General features: G+C 39.5%; 1 protein-coding gene across 1 annotated transcript in view; it reads right to left on the bottom strand.

The window, feature by feature from the left end:
• The window catches only part of GPR149 (G protein-coupled receptor 149), an 84116-nt gene extending 76793 nt beyond the window's left edge, over positions 1–7323 (bottom strand). The window contains exons 1-2 of the mRNA XM_005675569.3: positions 6206–7323; positions 5054–5246 (exon numbers count right to left, since the gene is read on the bottom strand). Coding sequence (XP_005675626.2) covers positions 5054–5246; positions 6206–7225 — 1213 coding nt within the window. The 5' untranslated portion in view covers positions 7226–7323. The remainder of the gene's footprint in view (positions 1–5053; positions 5247–6205) is intronic.

Here is a 14434-nt window from a genome sequence, read left to right as displayed (position 1 = left end):
CTATAAATTTAAAAAGTGTCATATACTTTCAGTTTTAGGGTAGCTATATTGGTCTACCAATTGTGCATTTCTTATTTTAGGATAAAATACATAGTTTATAAATTTAATTTTACTAGATATTAACTAAGAAGCTCTTAATAGAGGCTTCCCTGGTGGTCCAGTGGTTAAGAATCTGCCTTTCAGTGCAGGGGATGTGAGTTCTATCCCTGGTCTGGGAACTAAGACCCCACATGCATCAAGGTCACTAAACTTGCACACCACAAGTAGATTGTCCACGCTGCCACAACTACTACTGAACCCATGTGCCACAACTAGAGAAAGTCTGTGTGTTCAACAAAAGATCTGCATGATACAGTGAGGTTCCCGCGTGCCACAACTATAAACGAATACAGCCAAATAAATAAATAAACATAACAAAAGCAATTTATCCTTAAAATAAAAAACTCAAAAAGGAAGCTTTTAATATACTTTGAGCTATTCAGCTGACAATACCAACAATAGATATAACTGCTTTCAATATTTTAATGTATATCATTGCTGACATTTATGTTTATAAATGAATACATTAAAAATTAGATAATGCTGAAATAGTTTTTAAATGCTTAAAAATAGCATGAATAATTTGAAATGAATTGTAAAAATGTGCATATATTTATATTTCTGTGAAATGAAGCATTTTACAACATGTTTATACCTTATTAATTACAAGATGAGTTTGGCAGGAATGCATAAAACTTTCGATGGTTTTGAAATATGATGATATCCTATATACACTACTACTATTTGGTGAATACAGTATAAAGTTTTAGTAAAATAACAAATAAGAATGTGATGAAGTGATATAATTGTTTTGTGTGAATGTCATTAAATACTAGATAATTTTTGAGTATTAAGAATGAAGCTATATCAAGATGGTAGACAAAATACCATGTAATATTTTGGTTTTCATCTTTCAAATATCGCTCATTTCAAAACTTTTTTCTACTTGGATAGCTCTGTGTTTTATAGCACACACTTAGCACACATTGAGAGATCCTTGGGGGAAAAGTTTATTAGAAACTATAAACTTTCTATGAAAACAACAGGTAAAGTTTGATTTATTTCATAGTACATCCTTGTGTCATTCATATGCTGATTCTATTACTGAAACTGTCTCAGAACTGAAGATTTACAAACCAATTTCACTGACTGAAAGATAGAATTTATAGTCATCATTCATTATTTGAGCCAAAAACACTCTTTGTTTGAACCAGGACACAAACAAAAATTTCTATTCAAAGAAAATAGAAAAGTAGAAACAGATGATAACACTATCCACTGTCTCATTTACAGTACTACTTAAGTTTTTCTAATAATATAGTTCAGTAAAATTAAATTAGAATTTTTAGTTTGTTTTAATAGTGTGAAAGCTGAATAAAGGGATGTTTCAATTATTGATAGGTTTTCTTTTTCTCTAAAATAAGATACAAAGTGACAAGTGGTCAATTCAAGGATATCAAGCAAACAAAAACTGTCATAAAACCCCAATTTTATCATGTAAATTGATATCTGTAGCTATATATCTTATTAGCTACACATCACAACTATGAAGTATAGAAAGCAAAAATGAGCAAGATTTTTAAAGAAATAGTTCAATGGACAATCTACCTGCATGTTGTGAGGTGCAAGAGGCAATCTGAGGTAAGCTTCAAGAAGGAAGTCTGATTGTGAAAGACACAATGGGGAACTAGAACATTCCAGGGCCAGTTAGGCACATGGGTCATGTCATTTAACAAAACAACAACCCTACATAATAATAGGCAAATTGGTTCTATTTTGCATTTGAGAAAACTGAGGCTGATAAAGGAAACATTAGATTACTTACTTAAAGAGATTTTAATTTAAACCTGACTCCAGAATTGGAGTTATTAGCCTCTATGGGAAATTGCTGTACTGCTAATCAGACCATTGAGAGAAATATGTTAATAAAAGCAGAATGTCTCCAATATGCTATCTTTAAGTTAACGGAAGTATGTTAATTATAAAATGTAACCAATAGAAATAGTTCTCGTTAGTTACTTTTCCTTAACACTAGAGGTAAATTCTGACTAACTAATGAAGATAATAGGCTATAACAATATAACAGGGTGGACAATAACTGACTGGTAACTTACAAGAAGCTTAAGGACCATCTGGATAGAGTCAGGATCTTTTGGAAATCAATACTACACTTATGAGAAATAAGTACACTGTTACATTTGTTCTGGGGCTTCCCAGGTGGCACAATGGTAAAGAATCCGTCTGCCAATGCAGAAGACGTGAGTTCAGTCCCTGGTGGGGAAGATCCCCTGGAGGTGGATAGGTTTGCCTGGAATATTCCACAGACAGAGGAGCCTGGTGGGCTTACAGTCCATGGGGTCACAAAGAATTGGACACAACTGAGCACACACACTCATTTGTTCTGAAAAGCAAACTCCTATTTAGGACGTGAATTAGCTCTAGTCTTCTGATTTTAATCACATCTTGCCAATGACAATTTTAGACATAAAATAAGTAATTTTATAAGTCAGCTTATAAATACAATTCTTCAGCGTAATATGCCACCAGATACTTTGACTTCATCAAAAAAAAGGAAGCTGAAAATCTGATTTTTATACTTAGAAAGTGTTTTACTTGAACTGTCTGTTTAATTTTAAAACAAAATGGGTGTGAAAGCCATATCCAACCCATATGTCTGCCACCTGAGACCTCTGTATTAAAACCATCTTGTTTTAAAACCACTTTTGTCTTGAGACAGTAGTAATACAGATTATTGTTGAAAACAGGAGAGAACTATTATCCCTGGAAACTTCATTTTCTGGTTGCATGTCTCAGTTTCCATATAGTGAAGCTGAGATGTAGAATCATGTTTATATCATATTTACGGTAAGTATGAATTAGGAAAAAATATGTTCCTTTTCTTGTTCCTGGAGTTTTCAACAAAAACCAAAACAACAGCAACAAAAAAACATTAAAGGGGGGGGGCATTAATTTGTTAGGGAGAAAAAGCTTAACTGTGAAACTGGAGCCATCAAAGTACTATAACTATATAGAATCAAAGTACTATATCAAGTAACTGATCAAGCTCCTGCCCACCTGAGGATGAGCCATCTTTGGAGTTTCAAACTTGTGTGTCATCCTAGCAATAAGAAAATTTATGGTGGGTCAGACAGTGAAAATACACCATTCTTATAATTTCCCTGTGGCAGAGCCTGGGATCAAAAGAGAATGAAGCCATTTTAAATAAATGTTTGTCACGTTTTGTTTTTGAAGCTGTGCTTCTCTAGGCTTACATTTCAACATCTTCCTTGAATTTTTACATCTCTCCCTGTATTGCCCTATACAAATAAAGGCAATGGGAATTTTAGAGGAAAAGTATTACTTTGATCTTGAAAGGTGTGGTTCTAATTTCAAACATGAGATATTAACTTGATTATTGAATCTACCAGCCTGCTGTAGGTTCTTCCGTTTTGTGCAGTACCAGAGAGTATTCTTCCTAGACGATTTACAGTGATAGAAATGTTGTACTGCTTTGTTTTTGACTTTGATAGAGGTGTCCTTTAGTTCTGAAAAAGACTGCTCTAAATTCTTCTTGTCTCTCTTACAATTTTAAATACATAAAATGGGATTATTTCATTAATTTAGTGGCAAAATATTAATGTTTGATAGAATGGTAGAACTTTCAGGTCTGTAAGTAATTTTTATATGTTCTATGTTCTTCTGTGTTTTCTATCAAAAAGATTTATTATTCATTTTCTATGTCACTGTTGCTCTGGATATTAATCTCCAGAAGCACATACTTATTACAAGTTCTGTGGTTATTGTATTTTAAGGGCATAGACGAATTTGGCATCTATTGACAATAAAACTTTATGGCACCCTTAACACTAAAAAAATCTTCAGGTTATTTGAAAATTATATAGACATTAAATGTCATGAATACATGGAAAATGAGCAGTTCATGACTATTGGATGTTATAAAATAGCCCTGTTGAAGAATTGATTATAGAATATTCTTTAATAGCCTCCAGTTTTTATAGCCCTAATATAGTCTGAGATGGACTGTTTTCATTCACTCTTTCTTTGTTAAACAAAAATATACTTGCTTATTCTGAGCAAAGGACAATTAATGGAAGAGTTAATTCAGCATACACTAATGCATTTATTAGTGTATTGAATTTATTAAATGTAGAACATCCTATCTTTTTTTCTGGAATGACAAAAAAGATATCCTTTTCCTTCCTGACAGAGCAAAAACATACAGGCCATTCCTCAACTTTTCCTGTCTTAGTATAGGAACAATTACACTCTAGTGAGCTTTATAATTGATTCCATTCCTGTTAAAGATGCAATTTTTAAAACATATTTTTTAAAAGTAACTAATGATGAGATTTATACACGAACAACTCTGCCAACCTTTGTCCTTTCTTGAAATTATAGGTATTTGGGGGGGATGTCATTTGTGTATATATCTGTATGTTTTCTAAAAGCAGAGGCATATACTTAAAATTTGTTTTGGAAATGTTTTTAGGTGTTCCTATTGCTTATTCTGAAAATTTTCCAACACCCTGGAAGAATACAATCTGTAAAATAATGGAAATGCTTTTCATTACTGTTCTATTCAATAATAATAAACTTTAACATAATGAATTTTAACTTTTCAAAGATGCAGGCTTCTCCTACGTAGACTTGGGCGGGGGATTTATTTTCTACTCAGAGCTAAGAGTTATGGTGGATATAACATCTAAAGTCCTTTGTTGATTTCATGCTGGGTTGAATGAATTCTCTCTCTTTTTTTAATCACCTAAAATAACCATTCAATGTACATGCAGTTCACAGAGTTGTTTTAAACCTGCCTCATTTAAAATTTACTCCAACACTGTGCTGATAATTGTTTAACATTTCTTCCTTTTATGTACCATTTAACTTGTCCTTGGACTCTTCATCACCTACTAAGGCAGCTTTCTCAATAGACCACCTTTCTGTGTTTGACCCTCTGCATATTGTTCTCAACTCTGCACTATCCAGGACTTACGTTTTTTCCCGTCCGATGTCACTGCATATGGGTTCTGCTTGCAGTTGATGATGCAGCCACAGGGCAAGTGTGTCCAATGTTTGGACAAGACAAACACTGGAGTTACAGTGGTGGCCAGGAGGGTTAGCATAAAGCTGAGCATCTCAAAGGGAAGGCTCTGAAACCCCGAGATGTGCTGGACCGCCATGTGGATCTGTAAAAGCAGAGAGCTTCAGACCTACCCCAGGAAAACGTTTTCCACTTTGCCAAGCCTTTTTCCCCCAAGCATGCTGCCTCAGCTCCCTTCTCCAGGCCCCTTTCCTATCTGAGAGCTAGAAGCTCTGCTCCTGAGCTGGCATCATTGGTTTGGGGCTACCAGGATCCCTTGGGAGGAGGCCAGCTGCCCCAGACTGCACAGGCTTTTGAGGGTTTCCATTCTTGAGTGCCTGGTCTGTGGTGGCTGCCAGCTCAAGTTTCCACCAGGAAAGCACAGTTCACCATATGAAAAAACGCTATCCCAGAACACAGGCCAGCATCTGGGAAACCTGTACCTGGTACTCCAGATGTCCTTTGTCATATCCCTAGCCCCTCACCCCTGCCAGGCCATGCTGGTCACACTAGGGCACCACCTGCCCCCTCTCTCCTCTGGCTCCCTCTTGGAGGCGTGAACAAAAGCCTGTTTTGTCTACTCTCTGTTCTCTGTACTAGTGGTTATGCCTCTCCTCCCTTCCTGATGGGGATGGGCTGCGACCTTCCTACGGAGGAATGGAGCAAAGACAAGCGCAAGACTGAAGACTGGGGGAATAACAGAGGCGTACGCTGTTTTCCTTCACTGTCTCCCTCCTTTTCTGAATACTCCCAGACACTGCTCGGAGAGAAAACACCCTTGACCATGACAGATCTGGGAAAACTAAGTCTCCCGCGCCTGAAAACGCTCCCCGCCCTCCTCTCTAATTTTGAACCGAGAAGCACTTAGCAAAGGCTTCGCGGCTGCTAGTCCTACTCGTGAACTGCTTTCCTCCAAGCGCTTCTTTAAAACCAACCGAGACAGATTTGTAAGCGGACTAAACTGCTCATCTCTAGCTGACCCTCCAAACCAGGGGCGCTGGTCTCAACACGCACTCATACTGTCTGGCATACACATCCGCACACCGTGAGCAACCGCACTTTTACCATCATGGGCAGCCAAAGGGTGACTTTTATCAGCGCTAAGATCAAAGAAAAGCGCTTCTGCGCTACGCTCACGGTGAAGCTCCTGGTGCCAAAGAGAGTGCCCCGGTTCTCGCGCCTGCAGTCTCCAGCCACAGCGGCAGCACCGTGCCCCGGCTCCTGCCCTGGCCCTCCGCTCCTCACGGGTGGACCCGGTCCAAACACGGTGTCCGAGCTCGGGGAGCATTCTCCAGAGCACCGTGGGGCCGGACCTGGAGCATCATCTGGGGACAGGGAAAGCACTCTCCCTCCAGTTGCAGGGGTCCCTGGAGTGGAAGCGCCGCGGGAAATTTCCTGGTAGTTGGCGTGAAGTCTCGGCGGCTGCTCGGAACACAGCAACTGGTGAGTGAGCGGGACCGAGAGGCCGGCTAGTAGCCCGAAAGCTGAAGTGTACACAGCGAAGAGGAGCAGCACGTAGGAGCTGGAGCAGTCGGCCAGACAGCCCCAAGGCGTGCGCACGAAGGCGCCCCAGCCGCACAGAGGGAGCGCAGAGAGCCCCAGACTGGCTGCCCACACGGTCAGCGCCACGCCGAGCACCTGGCCAGATCTTCTGGAGGTTGCCTGGCTCCCCACAGCCCTGTGCATCGTGTAAAAGTTGTAGGAGACTAAGAGAGTCGCCTTCAAGTTGCTCGAGAGGCCCTGGCATAAATAAAGTAAGGCAGAGATGGTGCACAGAGACTGGAAGTAGTCAGAGACCCCATTTGGCCACTGCAAAAACATGAAGATGGTCACCGACAAGACGCTCATGAGATCATCCCCAGACCAGGAAGCCACAAGCATGGACACAACAGTTCTGTTCCGCATTTTCAGCAGAGAAACTAGTGAATAAATGCTGCCTGCCAGGGCTGCCAGAGTCATTAGGCATGTCAGGCAAAAAAGATAGATATTCACGGTTCCTGGCGGATTTAAAGGGTCTGTCGAATTATGGTTTCCTTTCCACAGGTTAGAGTCATTTGTTGATAAGTTACTGAGAAACACAGACATTATTCTTGGTCAATGTTCAATTTCTTTTTCAGTAGGTCTGTAAATAGTCTCACAATTAATAAGCATGGCTGTTAGTTGCAAATCAAATCTCATTTTCTCCTACCAAGTTTCCCTCAAGATGTTCCACGGTCATTCCTGCAGAATACGGTCAGACAAGTCTCCGTTAGACCTGACTCAACTCATATTTGAAAAATGGGTTCCACTTAAAGCAGCAATAAGACACTTTTCAACATTTCAATTAAAAAGCCAAAAACTCCCTCCTGAAACCAGCAAGTTTCAGGCATGAAAGCAAAAGCTCCTCAAGTAGACTGGAAAACAATGATGTCTGGATCCTTTTGGGTCCTTCCTGTGGAGCAAAGCAGCTTTGGCTTGAGGTAATCAAACTGTATTCACTTTTTAAGAGCAGTAAAATGATGCATTTGGTTCCAGAGCTGGATTCAAAGGCAGATTATCAGCTTGGCCGGTTCACAGACAGGGAGACAGAGAGAAAATGAGAGAGAGTCACTGAGCACAGCTCCCCATCAGAACTGCTGTGTTCTTCAGTCAGCCTGTGATCCTCAGAGCTGCAGGAAGGAGGAGTCAGTCAGCTCTAAGCAGGAGAGAAGCAAGAACAAAAGAGAGGGGAGTTCTGTGTGTGAGCGAAATGATGTACATCTCCTCAGCTTGCCTTATTTGAAGCAAGAGACAATGTCTTTGCTAAGCCTACCCTTTTGGTTTTGACATATAAAACTAACCCAAATACTTGCTCAGGCTTGATGTGAATGAAAAATAGCATCTTGTTTTCATTTCAGAGGTCCAAGCTACTCTGCTAAGGGGCTGCTTTTATTCTTATCTAGACCTCTCTGATCTATAATCCACTGGAGGAAGAATATCATCAACGCTATTTTAAAGAAAACAGGAGGTACTGGCTTTGTTTGTTTTTAAAATATCTATTGTACTTAAGAGGTCCTCACTACACTAAACAAGATTTTGGAGACTCTTCGGGTGGAGACATTCTGACTTTAGGCATGTAACTGTTTTATGCCAATGTCATAAAGTAAGCAAGGTGCTATTTGAATAAATAACAACTTCTAGTTGTTAAAGTTAGATAACAGTATATAGGGCATAAAAGGGAGGTTACCTCACAAAAACATTTCTATCCAGAGTATTTGGGGTGTTTTGTACAATAAGTGAATTTCTGAACTCATTTTAAGAATCATCAGTTTTGAAAGATGTGGGGCTTAACAAAGAAGTAACAGCAATAGCTCTGGTCCAGTATTTCCCGGATGCTCTAGGGTAGTGTTCCTTCACAGCTCAGCCTCGTGACATGAGGCTGCCTTTTCACACTCAGTGCTGGAATCCGAAGGAAAGCAGGGAAAGGGAAAGGACGAGGTTCATATGGTAATGATCTAAGTACATGGATGTGATAATAGAACTCTGATCATTCCTTTCATATTGAAGATAAGTGAAGCTACATTTTGAACTTGACTTTGTGCAAGTGAAAAGTGACTGTATTAGTCACTGCCGGCCATACCCTTCAATAGACACAGTAGACCCTTCCCTAATCTTGACATACTGTTCAGTTTCTCTTTCACTCAGCAAATGGAAACAAAAGCCACCTGTGACGGCTAGCTCAGCACTCTGACTCTTCCTACTGGTAACAGTGGACCTTGCAGAGTAGTGTGAGTAAAAATGTTCTCGGTTAATTTTCAATATGGTGTTTAACCTTGGCTTTGTAGTTGGGTTGGATAATATGTATCACATTGTTAAAATGCCATGATTAGGAATAAATAATAAGTGTCACAATAACATTTGAGACCTGCAGACATTCTCCTTATCATTACCATCATTGCTGGGTTTTCTATTAAACGTAATTTTAGAAAAGAGATAGGATACCTAAGCATCATGTTGCCCTGGTCTCTACCATATGACAGAGGGGCAAGAGTGTTACTACATTTCCAAAGGTTAGTGGTGGAATTTTCAGCCAGGAGGGAGCTAGGAGAGAAATCTGGATTTCATTCCAGACTGTGCTATTGCTGATTGTATAACCTTGGGTAAACGTTCTTATACTTTCTCTGGTGTCTGTTTCCACATCTGTAAAATACAGGGTTTGACTGGATCATTTTTAGGCCCTTTCAAGTTCTGAATTTTGATGATATGGTTTTTAAATAGTTCAGGTTAACTTTGTCTTAATTTTCTTTTCTGCCGACTTCACAGTAATCCATATTGAACTGATGCTTGGGTTCTCCATGCTTTCTCTTTCCCTGTTATGATGACATGGATGCCCTTGCCAACATGAAGAATGTATCAGGTTCAAGCAGTCTGGAATGTTAGGCCAACTGAAGGATCATAGCTGCCCTGGAGGGCTGTGAGAACCTATAGTAAGCTTTGTATGAGTAAGAAGTAAAGTTTATTGTATAAATCACTGTGTTTTAGGGAGGGTGTTATTGGACAGTAACCTAGCTCATCCTGATGCCATTAAGTACACCGTTGACCCCACACACTTAGAAAGTGATGGAGCCAATTTTTAAAATTGTAGCCTGGCTTTACATTGTTAATCACAACACATACAAACATTTTCTAATTGCCCACTTTTAGCACTGCATGATTGGGAACACTTCCAATGACTGTTGACAATTATAAAGTTTTGTTTGTTTTTCTTTCTCAGAAAGAATGTTTGATATGTCTAATTTTTCAAAGTTTTAATTTATAAACAACCTTTGACTAAGCTTTATGTTTTATATATATATACACATACACACATATATTGCAAGCGTGTTCAGTCGCTTAGTCGTGTCTGACTCTTTGTGACCCTATAGCTGTAGCCTGCCAGGCTCCTGTATTTTATATATATATATAAATATATAAATATAAAACATAAAGTTTGAGTTTGAAATCTGGGTTGGGAAGATCCCTTGGAGATATATATATATATATATAATATATATATAATATGAGTTTCTTGAAAGTTGTAAGCCTTCCACTTACCATAATCTCCATCTCTTTGCAATATCCTCCTGCACTTAAAAAAGAAATCACTCTAAACGCCTTTCAGCTAACCAGGATAACATTTAGGAGGCTGAGGAAAAAGATTTCTCAGTTCTTGTGAGTGAGCCTTGTTCCTCTGTCTCAATTATGGCAAAGCTTATATCTCAATTATTTAAAATCCTGTCTTCAAATTACTTAATAATGCAAATTTATATTGATTTAAATTAAAATTATGATTATGGCAGAATAGTTTAAGTGAAGATGCATTTATTGTTCCAATGCTGTTTTGGTTACTTTAAAAATGTAGCACTACAGACTATAAAACAACCTAGAGAGAATTACATGGAAAACATTTCATTAGGCTTTTAGTTTATGAAGTCTTATATATGTTAATGTAGAACATTAATATAGAGAAATAGAATTATTGTTAATGCTTGCTCTTTTTACTCAATCTGGGCCATGCCCTTGACCATGGTAGTTCTGAATGTCTACCTTGCCATATAATAAAGATAATATTTGGAGGAGAATTTTAATATAGAGCTCTGTGAAGCACTGAGTGGATTGAGAATGACCGAATTTATCCAATAGAGTAAAAACATAAATAATATATAGTTATTCTAAACATAATTGTATGGGCTTCTCAGGTGGCACAGTTGGTAAAGAATCTGCCTGCCAATGAAGGATACACAAGAGATGTGGGTTTGATCCCTGAATCGGGAAGATCCCCTGGAAGAGAAAATGGCAACTCACTCTAATATCCTTGCCTGGAAAATTCCATGGTCAGAGAAGCCTGGTGGGCTATAGTCCATAGGTTCACAAAGAGTAGGATACAACTGAGTGCAGACACAGACACTCCAAATATAACTATACAGTGCAAATGATCATTCATTCATTCGTTCAACATCTGTCTGGGCATCTAACGTTCAGACAATGTACGTTAATGGTTAACAGAACATTAGAGTTCCTGCCTTTAAGAAGCTTATGGTCCAGTCATTTTTCAAATTATCTTCTTCCTTAAATTCCTTTCGAAAACCTCTCATCCCAAGGGATTCCATACAGTAAATATTTAATGCTTAGGATGAGAATGTCCTTATGCACAACAAATTGACCAAGTGTTAAATTAGTAATGAAGTAATGCAGGAGGAGCCTTCATCTTATTTTCCCTAGGTCCATTTGGGCTGTTCATGCCTGCTCAGTCGTGTCTGACTTTCTGTGACCCCATGGACTGTAGCCTGCCAGGCTCCACTGTCCATGGGATTCTCCAGGCAGGAATACTGGAGCAAGTTGTCATTTCCTTCTCCAAGGGATCTTCCCAACCCAGGTTTCAAACCCACAACTCTTGTGTCTCCTTCATTGGCAGGCCGATTCTTTACCAGCTGAGCCACCAGGTCTACAAGGTTTCAATGAAATTATTTCAATATCTCAGTATCTTAGGAATAGAATTCTTTACCGTCTGAGCCAATAAAGAATCTGCCTGCAATGTAGGAGATCTGAGTTCAGTCCCTGGGTTGGGAAGATCCCCTGGAGTAAGAAATAGCAAACCATTCCAGTATTCTTTCCTGGAGAATTCCATGGACAGAGGAGCCTGGCAGACTACAGTCCATGGGGTCACAAAGAGTCAGACACAACTGACCGGGCATGGCTACTGTCCATGGGGCTGGCAGGCTACAGTCCATGGGGTCTCAAAGAGTTGAATACAACTGAGCAACTAATACCCTGAGGACAGAATAATATCCTCAGCTAAGTACTAAAACTGTAAGTGACATATGAAGCAGCTATGATATTATTGTTTAGCTTCTTTTCACTACAGACCTGGTAAAAACTCTTAAGTAGCTATGAGAATAGTTCTTGGTTCTGGTCTGGTCCAGATTTCTCTTCATCCTGCATGACTTGTGTTATGCTGGATCCTTAATTTTTCTGTGATGCCCCCTCACCCCTGCCACCTCCACGTTGTTCCTGACCCACACCAATGTGTGCTGGGATCTGTGTGTTGTTTAGTTGCTCAGTTGTGTCTGACTCTTTTGCTTCCCCACAGTCTGTAGCCCGCCAGGCTCCTATGTCCATGGGATTCTCCAGGCAAGAATGCTGGAGTGGGTTGCCATTTCCTTCTCCAGAAGATCTTGCCAACCCAGGGATCGAACCCTGTCTCTTATGTCTCCTGCATCAGCAGGTGTGGTCTTTACCACTGAGCCACAGGGGAAGCCTTTTAAATAAAGTATTTCTTAGTGTTTCAGAAAGTTCTCAGTCTCTACATCTAATAAGGCTCAAGACTCATTTTAAGTACCAAAACTTCATCAACCATGTTCTCAGAGATGATTATTTTTCCTGATTCTTTACAAAATGCATCCTACTCCTTGCTCTAGGAGTGGCTTCTCCCTCAGTGCTATGGCCTTGCTCTCTAATCTGAGCACTCTGTCCTGTAGGAGTATCATCGTTTTGCCTTGAGGTGATATCTGGGGCATAATAATGGGAAATATGCTTTATCTCATGTCTTTTGGGAGGAAGAGTAATTTCCTTCTTGAGGTCCCAAGAGGAAAGGTCATTGGTTTTCTTCACTAAGTAAAACCAATGACTATGAAAGGCTTCTCAGTTCATTTTAGGGGCTGGCACGCTATGATTTGCTTTTAGAAGTGAAGTTTTACTGGAACATAGCCACACCCATTTGTTTAAATCTTTTTATGGTTATTTTCAAGGTACAAAAACAGCTGAACCCTAAGTAGTTGTGACAGAGACTGTGCCAAAAATATTTACTATCTAGCACTTCACAGAAAAACATTTGTTGATCCTTGGCTCATCTAAAGCAGGAACATTTCAGTGCAAAGTAACTCCAATTAATAGAATGACTGGGTCATTTGTGAGATTTAGACAAATCCACATCTCATGTATTCTAACATATGTAACAATAGTATAAAATATATATTATATTATATAAGAAATTATATATCAGTTCAATTCAGTCACTCAGTTGTGTCTGACTCTTTGTGACCCCATGAATCGCAGCACGCGAGGCTTCCCTGTCCATCACCAACTCCCGGAGTTCACTCAGACTCATGTCCACCGAGTCAGTGACATCATCCAGCCATCTCATCCTCTGTCGTCCCCTTCTCCGCCTGCCCCCAATCCCTCCCAGCATCAGAGTCTTTTCCAATGAGTCAACTCTTCACATGAGGTGGCCAAAGTACTGGAGTTTTAGCTTTAGCATCATTCCTTCCAAAGAAATCCCAGGGCTGATCTCCTTCAGAATGGACTGGTTGTATCTCCTTGCAGTCCAAGGGACTCTCAAGAGTCTTCTCCAACACCACAGTTCAAAAGAATCAATTCTTCAGCACTCAGCCTTCTTCATAGTCCGACTCTCACTTCCATACATGACCACAGGGAAAACCATAGCCTTGACTAGACAGATCTTTGTTGGCAAAGTAATGTCTCTGCTTTTGAATATACTATCTAGGTTGGTCATAACTTTTCTTCCAAGGAGTAAGCGTCTTTTAATTTCATGGCTGCAATCACCATCTGCAGTGATTTTGGAGCCCCCAAATATAAAGTCTGACACTGTTTCCACTGTTTCCCCATCTATTTCCCATGAAGTGATGGGACCAGATGCCATGATCTTCGTTTTCTGAATGTTGAGCTTTAAGCCAACTTTTTACTCTCTACTTTCACTTTCATCAAGAGGCTTTTTAGTTCCTCTTCACTTTCTGCCATAAGGGTGGTGTCATCTGCATATCTGAGGTTATTGATATTTCTCCCGGCAATCTTGATTCCAGCTTGTGTTTCTTCCAGTCCAGCGTTTCTCATGATGTTCTCTGCATAGAAGTTCAATAAGCAGGGTGATAATATACAGCCTTGATGGACTCCTTTTCCTATTTGGAACCAGTCTGTTGTTCCACGTCCAGTTCTAACTGATGCCTCCTGACCTGCATAAAGATTTCTCAAGAGGCAGGTTAGGTATAAATATATAATTAATATCAATAACAACAATAACAATGGCTAACACATTTTTAGTTCATATAATGTGCTGGACATTCTTGTAAGTTATCTGTGCATATTAACTAATTTAATTTCACAATACTAGGATGTTGATAACAGTTTTAGACCCCTTTCTCCAAACAAAGGAACTGAGGCACAGTGAGTAAATAACCCACCTAAAATTACACTACCTGTAAGTGGATTTGACCCAGGTTATTCAGAGACATAACAATGGCTTACAGAGGCAAAGTTGTATGTGGTTTATTTTTCTACCCT

This window comes from Capra hircus, chromosome 1 (assembly GCF_001704415.2).
Source record: "Capra hircus breed San Clemente chromosome 1, ASM170441v1, whole genome shotgun sequence".
Lineage (NCBI taxonomy): Eukaryota > Metazoa > Chordata > Mammalia > Artiodactyla > Bovidae > Capra > Capra hircus.
This window is presented reverse-complemented; position numbering and strand designations above follow the sequence as displayed.